The 21,966-nt window shown below is 36.5% G+C and overlaps 1 protein-coding gene across 2 annotated transcripts in view; it reads left to right on the top strand.

Annotated features, from left to right (window-relative positions):
* LOC306874685 (CD48 antigen-like) overlaps positions 1–21,966 on the top strand; it is a 42,659-nt gene that overhangs the window by 13,857 nt on the left and 6,836 nt on the right. Inside the window, exons 1-2 of one of the 2 annotated variants that reach the window (XM_079424891.1) lie at positions 5,443–5,604; positions 18,372–18,695. In XM_079424891.1, the coding sequence (XP_079281017.1) occupies positions 5,559–5,604; positions 18,372–18,695 (370 nt within the window). In that variant the 5' untranslated portion in view covers positions 5,443–5,558. Of the gene's footprint in view, positions 1–5,442; positions 5,605–18,371; positions 18,696–21,966 lie in introns of those variants that run through there. The other variant, XM_079424892.1, reaches the window with a different exon arrangement.

Here is a 21,966-nt window from a genome sequence, read left to right as displayed (position 1 = left end):
TTTTTTATAGAACATAGCATCGAGAATACGACGTGTGACTCCAATCATTCTCTCCCAGCTGCCTCCCATATGTGAGGAATGCGGAGGATTGAATAACCATGTGCAACCTTGTTCTGAGAGGTAATTCTTCACTTGCTGGTTGGCATCTGTCAAGCCAATCTGAAGTTCCCTGTTGGCCCCTATGAAGTTCGTTCCGCAGTCCGACCTCAGTTGTTTTGCAGGCCCTCTGATTGCGAAGAATCGCCAGAGGGCATTTATAAAACTAGATGAGTCTAGTGAATCAATAATTTCGATGTGTATGGCTCTTGTGCTCATACACGTGAAGATGACTGCCCAGTGCTTGCTGTTACTTTGTCCTCCTCTTGTTTTTCGTGTAATGATGGGCCAAGGTCCGAACACATCCAAACCTACATAACTGAATGGAGGATCAGTGTTCAGACGGTCAGTAGGTAATTCAGCCATTCTTTGTTCCTCTCTCCTACCACGTAGCTTACGGCAAATTACACAGTTGTGAATCAGACTACTAATACATCTCTTCCCCCCAACAATCCAGAAACCAGCTGCCCTTACTGCTCCTTCAGTAAACTTACAGCTCCTTGGTGACAAACTTTCTCGTGGTAGTGTCTAATGATCAAGGAAGTAACATGGTGTCTTCCTGGAATTATAATTGGGTGAGTCTCTTTTGATGGAAGCTGCGCTCTTGACATCCGCCCTCCAACTCGGAGAAGCCTTTGAGAATCAATAAATGGACAAAGTTTGGAAAGAGAACTTCGTTTTTGAATAGGTTCTCTCTTGTTGATATTCTGAATTTCTTGCGAATAGATCTCTGTCTGAACAGCAAGAAGTATTTTAGTCTTCGCATCATCTAGTTGTGTTGCACTCAAGAGCTTCTTGCAAATGTGCCAACCTTGGCAGGAATCATGCTCAGCTTCTTTAGTAAAAGAACAAGCTATGTGTGAGAGCTGCGCTATAGCTCTAGAAGCCGATGTCCAGTTTGAAAACCTTTCAAATCGTGCACTTCCCAGTTGTGGTGAAATGTCCGTCCTGCACGTTGTTACCTCAGGTCGTAATTCTGTATCTGACTCAGGATGAATGAGTTCAAAGGCCTCCTCAACTGGTTGAAAGGTCTGTAGGTGCGAAAGGAACGCTGGACCACTGAGCCACATAGAGATAGTAAGCTGATTAGCTGAAATGGCTCTCGTACCATGATCAGCTGGATTGAGATCACTTTGGACATAGTGCCATTGATGTTTCTGAGTTGAACGTCTGATTCGTTGCACTCTATTGTTAACATAAACATAGAAGCGCCTTGATTCATTAAATATGTACCCAAGCACTATCTTGCTGTCAGTGAAGAATTTCATGTTCTCCAATTCCAAATTCAACTCTTCAGAGATCACCTCTGCTATTTCTACCACCAGGACAGCAGCACAGAGTTCGAGTCTTGGTATGGTGAATCCAGGTTTAGGGACCAGCTTTGTCTTGCCAAAGATGAAACCCACTCTAGTTTGTTCTTTAGCATCTGTAGTCTTTAAGTAGGCAACAGCAGTGATAGCTTCAGTTGATGCATCACAGAATATGCAGACTTCCTTTTTCTGAGCTTGTGAGAATGGAATTAACGTGTAAGCTCTTGAGATCTTTATCTCTTTCAGTTCCTTCAGAGAAGTACACCATTTTTGCCATTCCTCAAACTTGTGCTCAGGGAGCGGTGCATCCCAGTCACAAACATCAGTGGTTAGATCTCTCAAAATTTTTCGCCCTTGAATACTCACTGGAGCAGCAAACCCAAGTGGATCGAATAGACTGTTAATAGTCGATAGCAGTAGTATAGGGTTTCTCCTTATCAGTTACTTGAAAAGTGAGTGTATCTGCAACAAGGTCCCATCTGAGGCCTAAACTTCTTTGCACAGGGGGAAGATCTTGGCCAATATCAAGATCCTGTAAGTCCTTGGCAAGGTCGGCAGCCGGGAATGCTTTCATAATGTAACGGAACTGTCAGACACAGGTAAGTGTTGAAGCGAGTGAGTTTATTACAGGTATTCTCAAGAACAACAAAGGTGAAAGTCTTCGAGTGAGGTAAGTGGTTATTCTTCGTAGGAATGAAGGGAGTGAGCTGGGATTCTAACTGAGCTTCTGTTCCTTGCAGGATCGTGACGAACAGGAATCCCGGAAGGCCAGTGTAATCCAAGAGTTCAACGCTATGATGGCAATCTGGAGGCGAGGAAGATGAAGAGGAGCAAAACAGAAGGTAAGTATAATCTGGTAAGGAATTCAGGTAAGTATAATGAGCTAATAGCTTCTGTGAAGCGTGGGTCCTTGTTGGGTCGACGTTGTTGCAGCAGTGTTACTTCAAGAACGGACGATCGTGGTGACTGAGGTGAGTGCTTATATCCAGTTCTGAATGATAGGAACAAGGATCAGGTGCACATGATTAGTGATGAAGTGCAGGTGAACGTGATCAGTGAAGGTGGAGACGGGCCATTCTGTGACACATAACCTTGGATTCACTGGATACAATTTTATGTAACTTGAGGTTAGATTGGGCCAACATGTTTTGAGTTGCCTTTAACACACTGATGGCCTCTTCTTCTGAGGGAAATGACTTGAGACCATCATTAACATAAAAGTGTCTCTCAACAAATGTCTTCACCTCAGTCCCATACTCGTTTGCTCCTTCCATAGCAGTCCTTTTCAGGTGAGGGGCAGGTGAGGGGCAGTTCCCAAACACATGCACCCTTATATACGATATAAGTTGATGGTTACGGAACCACAAAAAACGGAGATAGTCACGATGGTCTTCCCTCACAAGAAAACTGTGAAACATCTGTTGAATATCTGTCATCACTATATATATATATATATACACACTTACATTTAGTCATTTAGCAGACGGTTTTATCCAAAGCGACTTACAAATGAGGACAATGGAAGCAATCAAATGAGAATATGTTTTTGTTGGACATATATATATAGTGCTGTCAAATGATGAATCGCGATTAATATAAAATAAAAGTTTTTGTTTGCATAATATATGTGTGTGCTCTGTGTATATGTATTATGTATATATAAATACACACAAATACAGTATATATTTTGAAAATATTTACATGTATTTACATGTCTATAGTTATATTCATATTTATATGTCTGTCAAAAACATATTCTCATTTGTCAGAATTTAATTCTTGGCCTCAGATGACACACAAACCTGTGAAATACACAGACTACTGCACTGCCTGGAGAACACTAGTGAGATCAGTTCAAAACACTGTTACAAACACCTCCTTTTGGGAATCAGGAACCATTTTGCAAGTCAATGTCTATTATGTTAACATAAATAGAGAGGTGCAGATGCAGTGAAATTCAACAATACACTTTTTAAAACAATCCTTAAAACAAATAGATGAAAAGCACTAGAAAAGATCAAATAGACTGAAAATGAACTTGGTATGCATCATAATACAGTATACTGCCAATTACAGTACAGTAAAGAAATAAATGAATAAATTCAGAATTGTTATAGCAGTTTCTTAGTATTTACCTCCTCCAGACAGTCGACAGTTCATGTAAGAAGTACTTGGCTACAAATCAGTTCAACAGTTATGAATTTGTGATTAACATGTGCAGTATTTACTGTACAAAGAACAGTGAAAGTCCTCTCAAGCACTGTGTACTGTCATTATACTGTATGTGTGAGTCGTGTAAAAACCCTGTAGATGAGCCTGTAGACCAACTTTCCTCATGATCATTCCTGCACAAGAACATGCTGCAGTGCTTTGTTTTTTATGTGTATTAGTTTGTTTAAGCTTTCAGTCTAATAATTACTGCAGTATAGTAATCACAATATTGGCAAAAGTTATCTTTTCACACACAACAGCTCAAATTTGTTCACATTTGTTCCTAATTATGTAATCAAACTAACTGTACAAAATATTAGCCAGCTCAGAGTGCCCAGGTGGTCCTGGTGCACTAAATTGATACCACAATGGGACTGAAAGACATGGTGGATGAGGAGGAAGAGAATGAGGATGAGAAAGAGCTGTTGTGAAGTGCTGTCAAGGCTGGATCTAGCACTCAGAGGATTTTTCCCTTTGCTTGGCAAGAGACCACAAATAGCTATATTTTCATCGCCCTGTTTCTATGTGCATTTTGAAGTAACGCATCAGAAAAGAGTAATGGAAATGGCAAATTTTGGGAAATAAAAAACAAAACAAAAAAAACTTTATTTTGCAAAAAACGTTTTTATGTATTTTAATGTAAATAATGGGAGATATAAACACAGTTGCTGAATTATGACCTAGAGGACATTAAATCAACATGCCAATCATAACTAATAGCAGTCCGCTCTTCATTTTCTCTGCTTGCCTTGTTTTATTTACTGTTGGTTACTAGATTACCAAAACCACCGTCATCCACTCAAACAACTTGATGGAAATGCACCTAATTCAATTTTTTTTTTTTTTTTTGCAAACTTTGAAAAGATCTGCTTCATGTTTGGATGGAAACCAAGCTATTTCCTGTGATGTGGTCAAAGTCCTCAGGCTGGACCCAACACCAATGCTAAGGCAGAATCAATCTCTCATTCTCTAATTTTGCAGTTGCACAGCTTTTGACTGTAACTGAGATGCTTTTCACTTAGAGATTTAGACCTTTTCTGATTTTACATTTGGATTACATATTTTACAGTATGCAAGTGCTGAATACACAGACATATTCAATATATACTTTACAATATTCACAGCTGTGATTATCATTTTTTACGTAATTGCAAAATTTGTTTCCTGTGTACAATATAATTTTTTTCTCTGGATGCCATGTTCTCCATTTTTTATGTAGCCTCTTTGGTGTTTATATACTGACTAACTGTGTGCATGATCTGAAAGTATTGTATGGTTTTGAGTAAAGGTGAAATTGTTTTGTTTGATTTTGCCAGAAAGGCATTCTTTTTATAGTGTAAATATACATAATTTCATCACTTAAAAAAAGAAAGAAAAATTCAATTCAATGATTTGAAAAACAAAGAAAATGTTCATCCTTGCATTTTTGTTTACAGTGCTTTGTAGACATACTGAAGTAAAGTCATCTTTATTTTTATACAATACAGATATTTCAAAGCAGTTTAACAAATTCAAATTCTGACACAAGATGGCAGTGTTTTACATTATGCAAAAACACCATTTTTATAGGAGTTAAAATATTTTTGAAAGAAGTGTTTCCTTTCGCAAGAGACATGTAGTCTGGTGTTTTCTATGTTGTGTGCATGTTTGTGGTTTTGTGTGTGAAGTTTAGATAAGCTACTTTAAAAAACTATAAGCACCTCGGTTTTATAAAAACAGACCGTGCTTTTTAAATGGCATAGAAGTGACTAGATGTGTGATTCTGTGAGGAGTGTTAACCCCTCCCTTCAGGTTTCCTAAACAGGGAGGTGCTTCAGTGCATCTCACTCAGTTCAGTGGAATCCAGCGCTCCGCTTCTCCAAGTTCACATCCTCAGCGCTGTTTTGTCGGTAAAGTGCAAATCCTCTTCTCTGCGGTGGAGTTTGTTACCTTTAAAGCACAATGCGGTGCGAGTTGATCGTTTGTCTTTGGATATTCATCACTCTCGGTGAGTAATAAGTTTTCTCCAGTTCTTGTGAGTGTTATGTCTTCAGTTATCGGCTCCCGTTCAGACCTTTTTTAGTACGTCTTAAGTGTGTAAATGTCTGAGAAGTCCTTGACTTAATTACGAAAAACAAGCAAAAAGTTTTGCTCTTATTAGACTGGGTGTGAACTAAGGCACGAGCCTGAGCTCTGGTTGTCATGGATACACTCTGGCCGGGGAAGGACTAGAAGGTCTAGTCTGACAGGTGGTCTTCAACAACATACAGCATACATATCTGCCTTTTAAATCAGGATCATTATTTTTTTTATTTTATTAGCATTTCATGATATTTCGTTAATAACACTGTTAAAAAACTTTAAATTCTTACGTTAAAATATTAATTATCACTAATTGATAAATAATAATAGGGGTAGACTGAGTACATTTGAGACACGTCCCAGATAGCAAATGACATCTGGCCCAGTTGTGGCCCACATCTTCCAAATTCTTCTGGCCCACATACCGCATGGAATGACGGCGATGACTCAACCTGAGTGTGGCAGCTAGAAGTCAGCCATAACCGGGCCAGACGTGGGCCACATCTCAGAAATGGCATGGGCCACAACCGGGCCAGATCTCAGAAATGGCATGGGCCACAACCGGGCCAGATCTCAGAAATGGCATGGGCCACAACCGGGCCAGATCCCAGAAATGGCATGGGCCACATCTGGCCCAGATCTAATCATAATATAATAAAGAAAATACTCAAATAATCAGTCAAAAGTGATTTAATAAATATAAATATTTCATGAATACATTTATAAATAGTAATCAAAAACAGGAAACAATACATATTATATAAATATAACAAATATAAAATAAAACAGGCGGGGTCCAGAAGGGGAGGACTGCCAGAAACCAGAAGGTAGTCCAAAGAAAACAAATATTTATAAATAAAAATCAAAAACAGGAAACAATAAATATAATAAATACATTATATAAATATATACAATAAAACAGGCAGGGTCCAGAAGGGGGGACTGCAAGAAACCAGAAGGTAGTCCAAAGAAAAATATTTATAAATAAAAATCAAAAACAGGAAACAATAAATATAAATACATTATATAAATATATACAATTAAACAGGCAGAGGTCCAGAAGGGGAGGACTGTCCAAAGAAAACATTAGACCAAGGTCTACATATTATGAACAAGGTCAAGCAAGTGTCACTCAGAACCAGGAGAATTTAATAAAGCAAGTGGAGAATCAGATCTATAGTTAAAAAAACAGAGCAAGGCAAAAGAGCAGTCCGTTGAACAGGCAGGGCGAGCCAGTGTCAGAACCAGGAGAATTTAATAAACAAGTGGAGAATCAGATCTATAGTTCAAAAACAGAGCAAGGCAAAAGAGCAGTCCGTTGAACAGCAGCCAGTGTCAGAACCAGGAGAATTTAATAAACAAGTGGAGAATCAGATCTATAGTTCAAAAACAGAGCAAGGCAAAAGGGCAGTCCGTTGAGCAGGCAGAACCAAGAAACAGTCAATTTTTTTGTCTTGCCCGACGGCCTCCATCCCTGTCTGCGGAAAGCTGCAGCCATCTCTTTATCCAGTTTTCTACTTCCTGGTCTGTTGCAGTGGAAGTCAAACGGTTTCTTCTGACTGCAGCTACAATGACACATATGACCAACAGTAAATAAGCTAATTATTATTATTTATTATAAAATCTAACATTTATAGGGAATTGTTTTTTAGCTGACACCAAACACAAATAAAACACAGTAGTTAAGTTCAGAAAGCCATACCATTAATTACAGTTTTCAGAGGTGTACAGTTGAAACACCACCTTAAATAACTTGGGTTACGAAATGTGTGCGTCTTTCAGATTTTCATTTCACCATGAATAGCTTATTATTCTTCTATGATTGTTACATATATCATTGCAAACGTTACTCTGTGCTACATATTTTATGACATTGTGCCATGCAAGGTCTTTTCATAATCTAGAGAAATGTGTGAGCATGTCTGTGGGGTTGAGACACATGCTTCACGTGCTGTTTAGTTGTACAGTGTTGTGATAATAGGATAAAAGTCACATTTACATATATGCTAACAAATTCTGTTGATATTTGTGATGTTTCAACTGTCTATTATTACTGGACATATTTTCTAACACGAATGTTAAAAGGATTACGTAGCATTTAAAGAAATATACAAAGTGTTAAAGTGGGTACAGTTGAGACACACTTTATAGTTTGCTATGTACTGTATACATAACCGTTCAATCATAGAAAATAAAATGCATACAGAGGCTGTGTGTTTGTGTATTACCTACATTATGAAACAAATGTCCCCACAAGTATATTAATACCAGTAAATTCACTTTATGGGAATATTTTTTAGGTCCCGTGATGAAACAAGCTTATGACTGACAATTAAAAAAAAATGCAGAAAGTTTTGAGTGATGCATAGGTTTAGGGGTAGGGTTATAGTACAGGTATGCATATTGTTATTTTTACTGTTATGTTTACATTTGTACTGTTTGACATTTATTTTCTAGTGTTAAATATTCGTTCCTATTTTGTTTAACAGAATCTGACTTAAATAAAGTAAATAAATAAAGGAATTGGGAGTCACGTGGGGGCAGCGACCAAGATGGCAGCGTGTTAGAGATCTCCATGCCACTCTGGAGTTAATTTACTCTAACCGCTTATAATCCTACAAATGTACGTGATCATATGCTCACCGCTGTTAGTTAACAAGTCAATGTATTAAGAATTCTGAGAAAGAACACAAAAAGTTATGGCTACGTCGAGATATTTTAAAGCTCCAAGCCGTCCTTCCACACGGAAATTCCCGGCACACGAAACTGAGGACGACACCTCAGACACGCCCAGCAGCCCTAAAAATTCGAACAAAAGTCTCGAGAAACTGTTCGTGGAAGTCTCTAAAATGAGTTCTACACTATCGACCGTCGCGATGGATGTTTCAACGATTAAACTAACCACGGCGGAACTGAAAACAACGGTAACGGCTATTCAGGAGAGATTGGGAGAAGCAGAGGAGCGTATCGCTCACCTGGAAGATTCCTCGGAGAGACTGGTGAATGATAGTAGTGTCAGGGGAAAACAAGTGGATGTGTTATGGAACCGTGTACAAACTCTCGAGAACCAGAGCAGACGAAATAATGTAAGGCTGATGGGTCTTAAAGAGACTTACGGTGCTAATGGGACTCTGTCGACTTGCATACAGAAGATTTTGAAGGAAGGCCTCGAGCTAGACACAGACGGAGAGTTTGAGATCGAAAGAGTGCATCGGCAGCCGACTCACATGCCGAATTCGGATCAGCCCCCAAGACCGGTTCTGATCCGCTTCTTAAGGCAGTCTGCGAGAGACAAGGTGATCAACGTTGTGAAAGGGAAGCAGGGAGTTGTTTGGGAGGACTGTCGCCTTTCGTTGTTTCCAGATATGTCGAAAGAGCTCTCTGTTTTGAGGAAGACTTTCAGCCCGGCGAAACGGAGACTGCGGGAACTCGACGTGAGATATTCACTCAACTTTCCAGCGACGCTACGCTTCAAGGGGAAGAATAAAAGCTTCACAAATGCGGAGGCAGCTGAAAGATTTATTAATTAATATTGTCAATGAGGAACATGTGCAATACATAAAGGTGGGCCCATATTTTTCATAAACATTTAAACTGTTATGCGGGAATGTAGATGCTGAATGATAACTCCCAAGTGGCTGGGAAACGGCCAAAAGACAGTGTGCACGGGAGCGGCGATAAACCTACGGACCGGAGGTTTTTTGTTTTTCTTTTTTATTTTTATTTTCTTTTTTCATGGTGAAGAAAAGTGGATGCCTGGAAAAGAGGGATGGGGAGTTGTCGGACTTTTACTTTCTTATTTTTTATTTTTTCTCTGTTTATTTTTGTATACGTTATTTTTCACATGTATCAAAGTTCAGAGAGTTTGAAAGGATAAGTTTTGGAAAACTAAAATTAGGAAGGTATTGGCTAACGTCCTTTTTTCATACATTGGGGTCTCAGAGTTTTAAGTTGTTAATACAGAATAAATTGTTAAAAGCGGGCACAGACTTAAGAGAATACGATAGCAATGTCTGGGAGAATAGTTAAATTTATCTCATTGAACATCAATGGGTGTGGTAGCAGAGCAAAAAGGAAAAAAGTTTTGACATATCTGAAAAACAATCAAGCAGATATTGTGTTTATTCAGGAATCTCATATGAAGTGTAAAGAAGCAGAAAAATGTAAAGTTTTGTGGGTAGGTCACGTTTTTTATAGTTCATACTCCAGCAAACGTAATGGAGTGATAATTTTGATCAATAAGAATATAAGTGTTCTGTTAAAACAAAGAAATGTATGTATGGAAGCCATGGTAGAGAGTACAAAAATGGTGTTGTGCAATATATATATGCACCTAACAAGAGTGACCCACTTTTCTTTCATGATCTTAATCATATGCTGGGAAATACTGAGGGTCATATCATTCTAGCTGGGGATTTTAATGAGGTAATAGATCCATTCCTTGATAAAAGTTCACGACAGACTCATTTACTTTCAAAGGGAAGAGAGGTCTCACAGATATATGGAGGCAGGTCAATCCAAAGAATAGGGATTACACCTTTTTCTCTCACAGTCATAAAACGTATTCAAGGATTGATTTTTTCTTAGTATCAAACCTTTTGACTGCTCAAGTAGTTAATTGTGTTATAAAGACAATAACTATTACTGATCATGCACCAGTAGAACTACTTCTGAATGTAGCCAGTGACACAGAAAAAAGAGGAAGATGGAGAATGAACACGGCATTACTGTTAGATCCACTATTCAGGAAAGCTCTAGAGGAGGATTTAAAACATTTTTTTGATATAAATATAGGAAGTACAAAAGATATCTCGACAGTTTGGGAGGCTGCTAATAATCGCTCAGGCTGCAAAAAAGAAAAGAGAGAATTTAAATAAGATTAATGAGTTGGAAAAGGAAATTAAAAACAAAGAATTACAATTGATTATTTTTTTTTCTGATAGGCTTTATCAAGAACTTTGTAGATTGAAATATCAGTTGCATGAGATTTCTAATAAAAAGGTGGAATATGCACTGTATAGATTGAAAACAAATTTTTATGAAGGGGGAGAGAAAACAGGGAAATTGTTAGCCAGACAACTGAGAGAAAAAAACACCTCCAACACAATACCAGCAATTAAACAGGGAGATAGACTAATTTTTGCATCCAAAGACATAAATAAAGTTTTTCAGCAATATTATGAAAAGCTTTATACGTCTATAACACATACTACTTCTGTTCAAAACGAGATTGAAGATTTTCTCGCAAATGTTGAAGTGCCGAGCTTGCAGCCAGATCAGGTAGCGGAGATGGAATTTCCTATTTCAGTAAGCGAGATAAAAGAAGTAATTTCATCAATGAAAAATGGGAAATCACCGAGTACCGACGGCTTGCCTGCGGAGTACTATAAGGAATTTGTAGAGATCGTAGCTCCAATACTTAACGAGGTATATCAAGAAATGTTTAGGAAACGGCAAGCACCCCCAACTTTTAACGAGGCCTATATTTCTTTAATTCCTAAAAAAGGTAGAGATGTTACAGACCCCTCAAACTTCAGACCTATTAGCTTATTAAATGTTGATTTGAAAATTCTGACAAAAATCTTAGCCAATCGCCTGCAAAAGGTGTTACCAAACATTATTCATCCTAACCAAGTTGGATTCATGAACAATAGAGCTTCATCTGACAATGTAAGATTGTTGTTTCACCTAATTTCAACATGCCAATCCAAAAACACTCCAATAACAGCCATTTCTCTTGATGCGGAGAAAGCCTTTGACAAGGTAGAGTGGCAATTTTTATTCTCTACCTTGTCACATTTTGGCTTTGGGCAAAACTTTATTTCATGGGTTCAAATACTATATAAAGGACCCAAGGCTGCAGTGATAACAAATGGAGTAGTATCCCCTTTTTTTAACCTCTCAAGAGGGACACGTCAGGGGTGTTCATTAAGTCCACTTTTGTTTATTATTTTTTTGGAAATACTGGCGATTATTATTCGAGCACACTCTGGGATTAGAGGAGTGAAAGCCGGAGATAAAGAACATAAGTTATTACTCTATGCAGACAACATTTTAGCGGTTATAACTGACCCCCTGACCTCTCTACCACACCTAATGGATGTCATACAATCTTTCTCAAAATTGTCTGGTTATACAGTCAATTGGAATAAATCTGAAGCTACCCCCCTCTCCAATTCATGTTTACCAGTTATGGTAGAAAAGTTTAAATTTAAGTGGGTCCCTAAGGGAATGAAATATTTAGGAATAAAACTGTCCCGGAACATGGAAGAAATAATAACACTTAATTTAGACCCGTTATTTCAGAAGTTTAAAACTAATCTGGAGAAGTGGGAAAAAATTAGACTTACTCTTTGGGGAAAAATTTGTATTATTAAGGCAAGGCAAGGCAAGTTTATTTATATAGTACATTTCATACACAGTGGTAATTCAAAGTGCTTTACATAAAAGAAAGTGAAATAGACATTAAAAATCAATAAAAACATGGGAATAAAAATAATAAAAACAAGGAAATTTAAGATGATATAGAAATTGATTTGAAATGAATTTAAAGAAAATGATTATACATAAAATGTATTGCAGTCAGTTCGGACATATAGCACAGTGCTCATTCAACAAATGCACAGTTAAACAGATGAGTTTTGAGTCTTGATTTAAATGTGTCTAATGTTTTAGCACATCTGATCTCTTCTGGAAGCTGGTTCCCACTGCGGGCCGCATAATAGCTAAACGCAGACTCCCCTTGTTTTGTGTGAACCCTTGGTATTTCTAACTGACTCGATCCTAATGATCTGAGTGGTCTGTTTGGTTTATATTCAGTGAGCATATCAGCAATATATTTAGGTCCTAGGCCATTGAGTGACTTATAAACGAGTAAAAGTACTTTAAAATCAATCCTAAATGTAACTGGAAGCCAGTGTAAGGACCTGAGGACTGGTGTGATATGCTCAGATTTTCTGGTTCTAGTCAGAATCCTGGCAGCAGCGTTCTGGATGAGCTGCAGCTGTCTAATGGTCTTCTTGGGAAGGCCGGTGAGGAGACCATTACAGTAATCCACCCTGCTGGTGATAAAGGCATGAACAAGTTTCTCCAAGTCTTGACTGGAAACAAAACATCTAATGCTTGCAATATTTTTTAGATGATAGTATGCTGATTTAGTTACTGCTTTGACATGACTACTGAAACTAAGGTCTGTCTCCAGAATCACCCCAAGATTTCTGACTTGATTTTTCGTTGTTTGACCCCTAGAGTCAAGGTATGCATTCACCTTGAGAACTTCATCTTTGTTTCCAAATGCAATGACTTCAGTTTTCTCCTTGTTTAACTGAAGAAAGTTCTGGCACATCCAACTGTTAATTTCATGAATGCATTGGCAGAGAGAGTCAATGGGGCTGTAGTCATTTGGAGATAAGGCTAGGTAAATCTGGGTATCATCAGCATAGCTGTGATAGGCAATTTGGTTCGTCCTCATTATCTGACTTAGTGGGAGCATATACAGGTTAAACAAGAGCGACACTGAACTCATCAACAAAGGCTGGAGAATATTTGGGAGGCCAATCCCATTGAAGTATTCTCACAGTCCACTTTTAATACTACAAATCCTGTCCTCATTCATACTAGAGATGTTTGGGTTAGAATTCATAAAACATTTAAATTATCTCACTATTTACAGAAATATTCTTCATTATGGCATAACCCGGCAATTCGTATTGGTAAAAAGATGATTTATTGGAAGTATTGGCACCAGCAAGGTATAAGCATTATTGATGATTTGTATGAAAACGGTGTGTTAAGGTCTTATGAGAATTTAAAGAAGCGTTAAAATCTTTTAGGAAAGGAAAACTTCTGGAAGTTTTTACAGCTACGTAATTGTATACTGTCTAAAGTTTGCCCCATGGTTGACAACCCTATTTCAAGATATTTCAAAAAAATACAAGAATCTCATAAATCTTCACAATTATATAAAATGGTAAACTCCTATAGGAGTAGTGATCTGGGAAATTTAAAGACCATTTGGCAGAGAGATATTGGTGAAGAAATTGATCCAGAGACTTGGTCCAGTATTTTGGCGGGGTGTGGTAAATATATAAAGGAAGGAAGGGGAAAATTCACTCAATATAAGATTCTCCACAGATACTACCACGCTCCGGTAAGACTTTACAGGATGAAACTGATGAAGGACAATTTGTGCTGGAAATGCCAGATGGAAACCGGTTTTTACATTGTATCTGGGAGTGTAGCCTAGTTAAACCATTCTGGAAACAAGTTATAGATATTATAAGTTGTTGGTATGGCTCCACAATATCTCTAACACCCCAACTGTGTTTACTAGGTGATAAATCTCAATTACCAAATGTCTCTAAGCAGGTACTTTCTGTTGTGATGGTATGTATTACAATGGCTAGTAGGATTATTCTAAGACACTGGAAGACCGTAAAAGCCCCAGAACTGAAAGATTGGGCGAGTGCAATGATTGAAATTGCTTCTTACGAATCCATGCAGTAAATGGGGTGAAAGAGGATGGGTTGTCTCCCTGGGAAGAGTTCTGGACATATGTTAAAGTAACAACTCAGAATGAATAGATTTATACTTGGCAGTAGGTTTTGTATTGTACTTTTTTTTTTTTTTTTTTTACTGTTCCAACCTTGCCTGTAGAAATTTGTAACCCTGTATTATTATTATTATTATATTGTACTCCTGTTACCCATTTACCTTCCGAAAAGCAATAAAAAACTTTAATTATAAAAAAATAAATAAAGGAATTTTTTAACCTGTAATTATTTAAAACTTAAATTTTGTAATTTATTACATTTTCTATAAATGGTTAGCCAGCTAAATACCATTATCTGACTCGACGCATCACTGACGTATTTTAAAAAAGAAACGTGCAAATCTTTTTTCGTAATGTTGTGGAGATGCCTTCACACTAGGGATGCACGATATTATCGGACTGATATCGAAATCGGCCGATAATGACTTTAAATGTAAATATCGGCATCGGCCTGACATGCAAAATTATGCCGATATGTCTTGCCGATAAGGGGAAGGGGTTAACTCGCATGTGCTCAGGGTGTGCTAGCGATTAGATCACGTCAGCAATGTGGCTCATTCTTGAAGCAAAGTTTTGTCTGAATGATGAATAGATTGACTGTTTTGGATCGCTGCATTTAATGTGTGAAGGCATGTACAGAATGACGCGTTCGGTGTGGGATAGAGTAAACAGTTATAGCACAAGCAGGGGCAGCAGTGACAGCCTCCCCCAGGTCCTAATGCCCGTTCGGTAAGTAGTTTTATTAGTAGGGGCGCTGTTGGCCTACTTCTAATTAAATTAAAAGTAAAATAGCCTACACAAATAACATTTAGACTGTGTTTCTGATTAAATAAAGCAGTAATTGATGTAATAAAATAAGTATGTTTTGATTTAATGGTCATAAGCTATAGCTTACATGAAAAAAAAAAAAAAATCACAAACATGACACTTGTAGATTAAATAATTGTATATATACTGATTTATTCATTAATGTGTAACGTTTTATTTTTTAAACAAATCATGAACTCTAAAAGATTTTCAGAATTTTTACAACTCTTTTGTTTTAGACCATCTACAAATGTTAAATCTTAAAATAAAATATTAGGGTTAACACTGCATCTTTCTGGGGGAAAAAATACAGCGATTGATATAGTGGATTTATATTTATTTTCAAAGCTTCAATGTACTGTTAAAAAACCTTTTATTATTTTTTATTTAATTCTAATAAATAAGTTCTTGTTAAAAAACTAACCAAAATTAATAATATTTTGCTTATAATTTCTGCACAGGAGAGACTTGGTGTTGTTTCCAAACAAAATAAATATATCGGCATCGATATCGGCCAAAATGAGTTGAAAAATATCGGCATATCGAATATCGGCAGAATTCCAATATCGTGCATCCCTACTTCACTACTTAACATTACTTGACATTAACATCTCTGTGCAGCTGCGGTTGTACAGTAATTTATTATCATTGGACCTATTCAAACTGGATAATGGACCGTTCGACCACTGAATCCAGCAGTATCCGCCGTAATATCGAAGAAAGTGTGCATCATTGATCATTGTTCTTGCTAAAAGTATTTTCTCTTAACATGAGATCTGCAGTTTAAAGATGATTTATTGTGCACGCAGAGCTAAAGCTCTATTTCTTATTTAATGGTATACAATATTGCATGATTTGTAGATTATAATAGATTATTAATAGATCACACTTTGCACGTTAGTAGTTAGTTTTTAAAAGGTAACATTACATTCTTAAGGACTCGACACTTTAATTTATTTTCAACGCTTGTGCTCCTACTTAAAAAAAAGGATCACCTTCTGATCAATGACAAAAATTAACCTTCCCATCATAAGGCGATATTTGACTTTTTAAAAACCTTTGTAATTCAATTTGTCTAACTTTATTAAATGTGTGCCAAAAAAAGATCAATTTAAAAAAAATTATAACTAAACAATAAATTAAATTAAAAATAATAAGATACAATCAGGAAGAATAAGTTACCAGTCAAATGAAATCAGCATCAATAATAAATATTTGCATGGCAAAAAAAAAAAAGAGCACAAATGTGGCATTAAGGAATATTTACAGATTTTTTTTAGATTAATGTTTTGGATAGAAAGTTTTGAACGTTCAGTAGATTCGTTCAAACGACTTATTCATTTAGGAATGAATCAAGTGACTCTCTTTATGAATCACTGATTCACTAAATTTGTTCAAAAACGAAACAGTGCTGTGTTTGCTTGGAGATGTGCAGCGACTGTGATGTTGTTTGGAACTATTTTTGGATGAAATAGAGTACCATTAGACAACAGTGTTCCTAAAATGTAAGTCAGTCACTAAATATTATCTTTTGTATATACCCAAAAATGTATAAAACTGTTATATAAATTATATTTCACATTTTCAAACTCCCTTTATAATAATTAAAAAGCTGTCACTCGTCTAAATTTGTGATCTCACAAACTTCCATTTTAATTAATGAAGCCTGAATCTATTATTTACAGCGTCTCTGCACTTTGTTTGTTATTATGAATGACAAAAACTGCAGTCTGCTTTCCATTGCGTGCTGCAGTTGTTGCAATGAAACAGATGCGCAGATGTGGATTTTTGCGCAAAAGGACGGCAGGAGTTTGTGTTTTCGGTTAAAGTGCACGACTGTGTCGCGTGAATTAGGTTGTGTACACAACGGTTATAAATGAGGCCCCAGGTGTGACCCTGGGTCATGAGATCCTAACAGACCAAAAGTTATTTTATGTTTTTACAAGTGATTTGAAGATATTTTTTTTATAATTTTTTTCTGATCTGGATATATAAGCGAAGTGGCATTATTATCATTTGGGGTTCTGTAGCCAGAAATACAGTCTCTGTCTCTGGAGATCTGCTCCAAATCTCTCACATGCTGCTGTGTGTCTCTCTGCATCTCTCACTCTTAGATTCATATTTGAGCAATTGAAGTTATTTATCTGAATTGGAACGGAACCTAGTTCTGAATTGGATTCTTATTGTTTAATTGAGTAATTAGCATGATAAATTCTTACCTGACAAATAAAATGTTATATTTGATTTATCCTGAACTCATTATGACTAGTAGATCTTGTGGAGGCTGATTAAATCTAAAAGACATTCACGCAGAACACCTTCACCCAGCTGGACTTCACTGTGGGCCGTTATTACAGCTGGTTATTGTCCAGGGATGTTGAACTACCACCCCTCACTGTGAAGGGCAGGTTTGGTATTTTTCTTGAAAACAGAGAGTTTGAATTTGGTATTAATTTCTTAAATTAAATCTAAATCCAATTTCAACCCGTGGTTAAATGAGGTAAAACTCTTATGCAACTCTTTAAAATTTGTTAAAAACAAGTAAGCCCATAAGTTGACTTCAATAAATTATATAATTTATATAAATTATTTTAAATAGCCCTTTTTGTTTTATTTTATTTAATATTTGATGTATTTTATATCTTTCTTGTTCTGGTTTGCTTGTTTTATTGTGATGTTTTAATTTAGTTTTTGGTTTTGCTCAACCAAGGCTGATCAAGATTGGTTATATTCTGGAATATGATTACTGTATGTACCTTCTTTACTTTGTGAAGATGAAGCAATCTATAATAAGAAGAAGAAGAAGAAGAAGAAACCTTTCGGTATGAATGGCCGAATATTCCTATGGCACAGCTAAATTTAGAGATACTCTGTACTGTTTCCTTTACTGAGAAACCGCTTCAGATGATTCAGAGAGCGGTCTGAACAAATACAAATTCAGACCACTTTGGAAATCTGTTTGTCCAGTCCTGGAAAAAGAAATAACTGAAAGGTTTAAAATACTGATTAATTCATAATTAATGGCATGGCTGCAGGACAATAACTGCTGAAATATAGGCTACTTCAGGACAATGTTTCTCAGGTCAGTCAGAGCGCTCATGATACACACAGAACATACAGCTGCAGGCGTCACGAGTGTGTGCTTCATTATGAGACGTCTTTAAGACTGTCAAGAACAATATTACAATATCAAACATAATCCACTCTTCTGTGCTAAACTCCGTGAAGGTTCTGACAGAGCTTACATTTATAAGTTCAGATACTTTCCAGTTTGCTGATGTAAAACATGTTCAACTGAGTATTTAATGTCAGCTTTTATTGATTGTGTTTTCCAGGTGTGTTTGGTGATGAGGGAGATGAAACGAAGACAGAAGAAGCAATGACGGCAGTGGGGGGGTCTGTAACCCTACACACTGGTGTACAAGAATATCATCGGATCAGCTGGATGTTAGGACCTGAAGACAGGAATATAGCTACATGTAGGGGTTCATGTGATATTACTGATGAGAGACTCAGAGACAGACTGAAGATAGACGATCAGACCGGATCTCTCACCATCATCAACATCAGCACTGAACTCACTGGTCTTTATAACCTTCGGTTCATCAACAACACTTCTAAAAAGTTGTCATCCAAGGAATTCAGTGTTACTGTCTCTGGTGAGTAAATTATTGATAGCTAATTTATAGCTAACTATAATTCTTATAGTTTTTCAGACTTTGTAGTATGGCGGAGATTTAAAAAAAAAAAAACTATAGTAATTTATAGTAGGGATGGGCATTTTCCAAAAATATTGCATTCGAATATTTGGGCTAATTAAAAAAAAAGAATTTTCGAATAGGGTAGATTAGTGTAATGTGGGACACTGACTAATGTGGGACACCTAAGCTTCAGTGCATTTATCTCTTCTTATACAACATTAAAGTGAACATGCTTGGTATTGAATTCAATCAGAGGTGTCAAGTTATTAAAATCACTTCACTTTCTGGAAATTATGTCAGAAATGTGGCCATGAAAATCTCTTGCAAAGTTTACTGAAATGACAGTGTCATAGGATTTAGATAAAAATTTACGTTAAGGATATAAATCTGTTATAAATAAAACAATGTTCTAAATTGTTATTATATTTTTTATGTATTTGTACATCAAGATTTGCTATAATATTGTTAAAATGTGTTAAGAATATTTTCTATTTGAAGCAGTCTTTGTCGTCCCACTTTAGAAAAGGATGTTTTCAAAAGTGGGACAGCATGTTTTGACTAATGTGGGACAGTCAAATATACTATGTTATTCAATTGATTTAATTAATTTTTGAGCTTATAATGCAGCAATATTATTAGTTTTAAGATCCAAATTTAGAGACTAGAGGACAATGGGATCCTGGACCGTGATGAGTCCATGACTGGCCAGGACTGCTTAGTTCTGTTATGAAGTGTTTTTACCATTAGAATTTTCTTAAGCTTCTGAAATAAATAAGTTTAATATTAGAAGTTTATAGAAATTTAATAACAGTTTTAAAGGCATTCCATGTTCCAAATTTGTCTTTCTATTTTTTTGTTATTATGCAATTATTTTGCTATCTTTATTAAGTTAAATTTTAAATTTTTGACTTTATTACATGGTTATTATTATTATTGTTGATGCCAGAAACATGAGGGTTTTTTTTTTTTGAATATTTGAATGTTCGACTATTTGTGCACACCCCTAATTTATAGTAAATACTATAGTGATTTTGAACCATACTATAGTAAAGTACTTGAATATTTTTTTTAGTGGTAATTCTATAGTTTCTGTGGTAATATAACAATTATAGTAATATAAACAAAATACTTTACCCAATACTGTACTAAGTTTTCTACAACTATACCCAGATTGCAAATGTACGTCTGCAAGATGTTTGTTAAAGATCTGTAGCAAATTAGATCAAAAGGGAAATGTATATAAATAATTAAATTACAATAATTATAATTAATTCCAATTATTTATATCGGCTGCCAGTAATAACTGTAGCAGAATTAAATTGCCATCAACTAATCTGTTCGTCCAGCGAACATTCAGTGTAAGTTCATATCAACTCTTAGAAAATATATTTTTGTGGCAACTGAAAATACTTTCCTAAGTATTAATGCATTAGAGCATGTAGTAAGGATCAAAAACGTAAAGGGACATAAATATGCAAGGCAGAATCAGAAACTCATGTAATCTGTGCACAAGAGTTTTATTAACCCTTTAGGCGCCAGGGTTTTTTGGAAAAAATGCTGGATTTTGACATCAAGATTTCAAAAGCTTGTGGCTTGAAATGGCTTAAAGATAGAGATCTACTGTAAATTAGAAAAATGTTGGGCATGACCGAAAGTTTATGTGGGGTGTAAATATACTCATCTAATTTGCATATTATGACGTCATCAGGGGCGGCCCTCTTGAATTTCATAATATTTAGGAAATAGTAGATATTGAATTGATGTTTGATTTTTTTGTTTGTTTTTTTGTCTTTTTCTCCTCATTACAAATAATCAGAAAAGAGGAAACCAACAATAAAACAGGAGAAAGTACTAAATTATTACTATATTACTATACTATATAGTAGTAAAACGCATGTGAACAGTAGCCTACTTTTTGATCAGTTCATCAGTAATATTCAGGAAATAATAGATATTGAATGGATGTTTGAACTTATTTGCATGTTGTTGTTGTTTTTTTTTGTCTTTTTATCCTCATTCCAAATGATCAGGAAAAGAGGAAATCAACAGTAAAACAGGAGAAAGTAGTAAATTATTACTATATTACTGTGCCATAGTAAAATACATATGCCTATTTTTTGATCAGTTGACCAGCTATCTGCCCAATCAGGTATCTAGGTGACAGTTTATAGTTCTTGAGAGTATGGTACCTCTCATTGTATGGCACAGCGCACAGACCTACCCCAAACTGACTGCACCTGTCCTGTCTGCTGGCGGCCCTTAGAGCGCGCGCGATCAGAACAAACAGCGCAATCTGGCAGATCATCAGAGAGCAACAGCTCTCCTATGGACACTAAGACCACGTCCACCCCTGCCACCCCCATCCCCATTGGGCAAAGTGTTGAAATGATCACTTGTTTGTGCTTTGTGAACGATCGCGCCTTGCGCAGCGGCACCATGGCACCATTGGAGAAGCGCGATCATTAGACGGCCGATCGTCATTTCCAAAAGGCAAATATTCCCCTTCAGAGTCAGAATCGGCGAATGACATTTGCAACACATCCTCACGGTACAACTTTTTATTAGCCGTTTGGCGATTTTCTCTCACAAATCTCACAATTTACTCACACGCTATGAACTGAATTGCTTCCGCATCAATGACACGATAGCTCACTTACTCTGCTATTTCCTCAAACAATTTTGGTCTAGAATCGAAGTACTACATGTCTGCCATCTAGTGGAAGGGAATACAAATGAGCCATTACACCAGATTAGGAACTACAGCCCATTTCATGAAGTATGACGTCTTGTCGCAATTTTGCGACTTTGGCGCTTAGAGGGTTAACTAAACACTAACACAAGCTAGTCTAACAAACAAACAAACATACATGCACTCACGCATACATACAAAAGGGGAGCTAAAGTGGATGAATGAAGCCAATAGAGAAACCAGAGAATGAAGCTATGAAATGAGTCAGTTAACCACCTGAATAAAACCATCAGCGCTGTTTATAACGGGGTCTATAGCTTATACTAAACCTCTGTTTTGTTTAGTTAAATGTACGATACTTGCATTGCCTTTGTCGTTGATGAGTGTCCGGATGCAGTCTCGGATGAAAGTCTCGATGGTTTCAAGGTTTTGGACTCGCAATCACTTTCTGATGTCCTGACTTGATGGTGATTGGGAGTTTCTTCCCAGGTAGAGAGTGAAAAAAAGCTAAGAAAGAGATCTGCTGAGATCCGAGGATCT

Source organism: Barbus barbus (assembly GCF_936440315.1).
Source record: "Barbus barbus genome assembly, chromosome: 9".
NCBI lineage: Eukaryota > Metazoa > Chordata > Actinopteri > Cypriniformes > Cyprinidae > Barbus > Barbus barbus.
The sequence above is the reverse complement of the archived record's forward strand: the minus strand, read 5'-3'. Positions and strand labels throughout refer to the sequence as shown.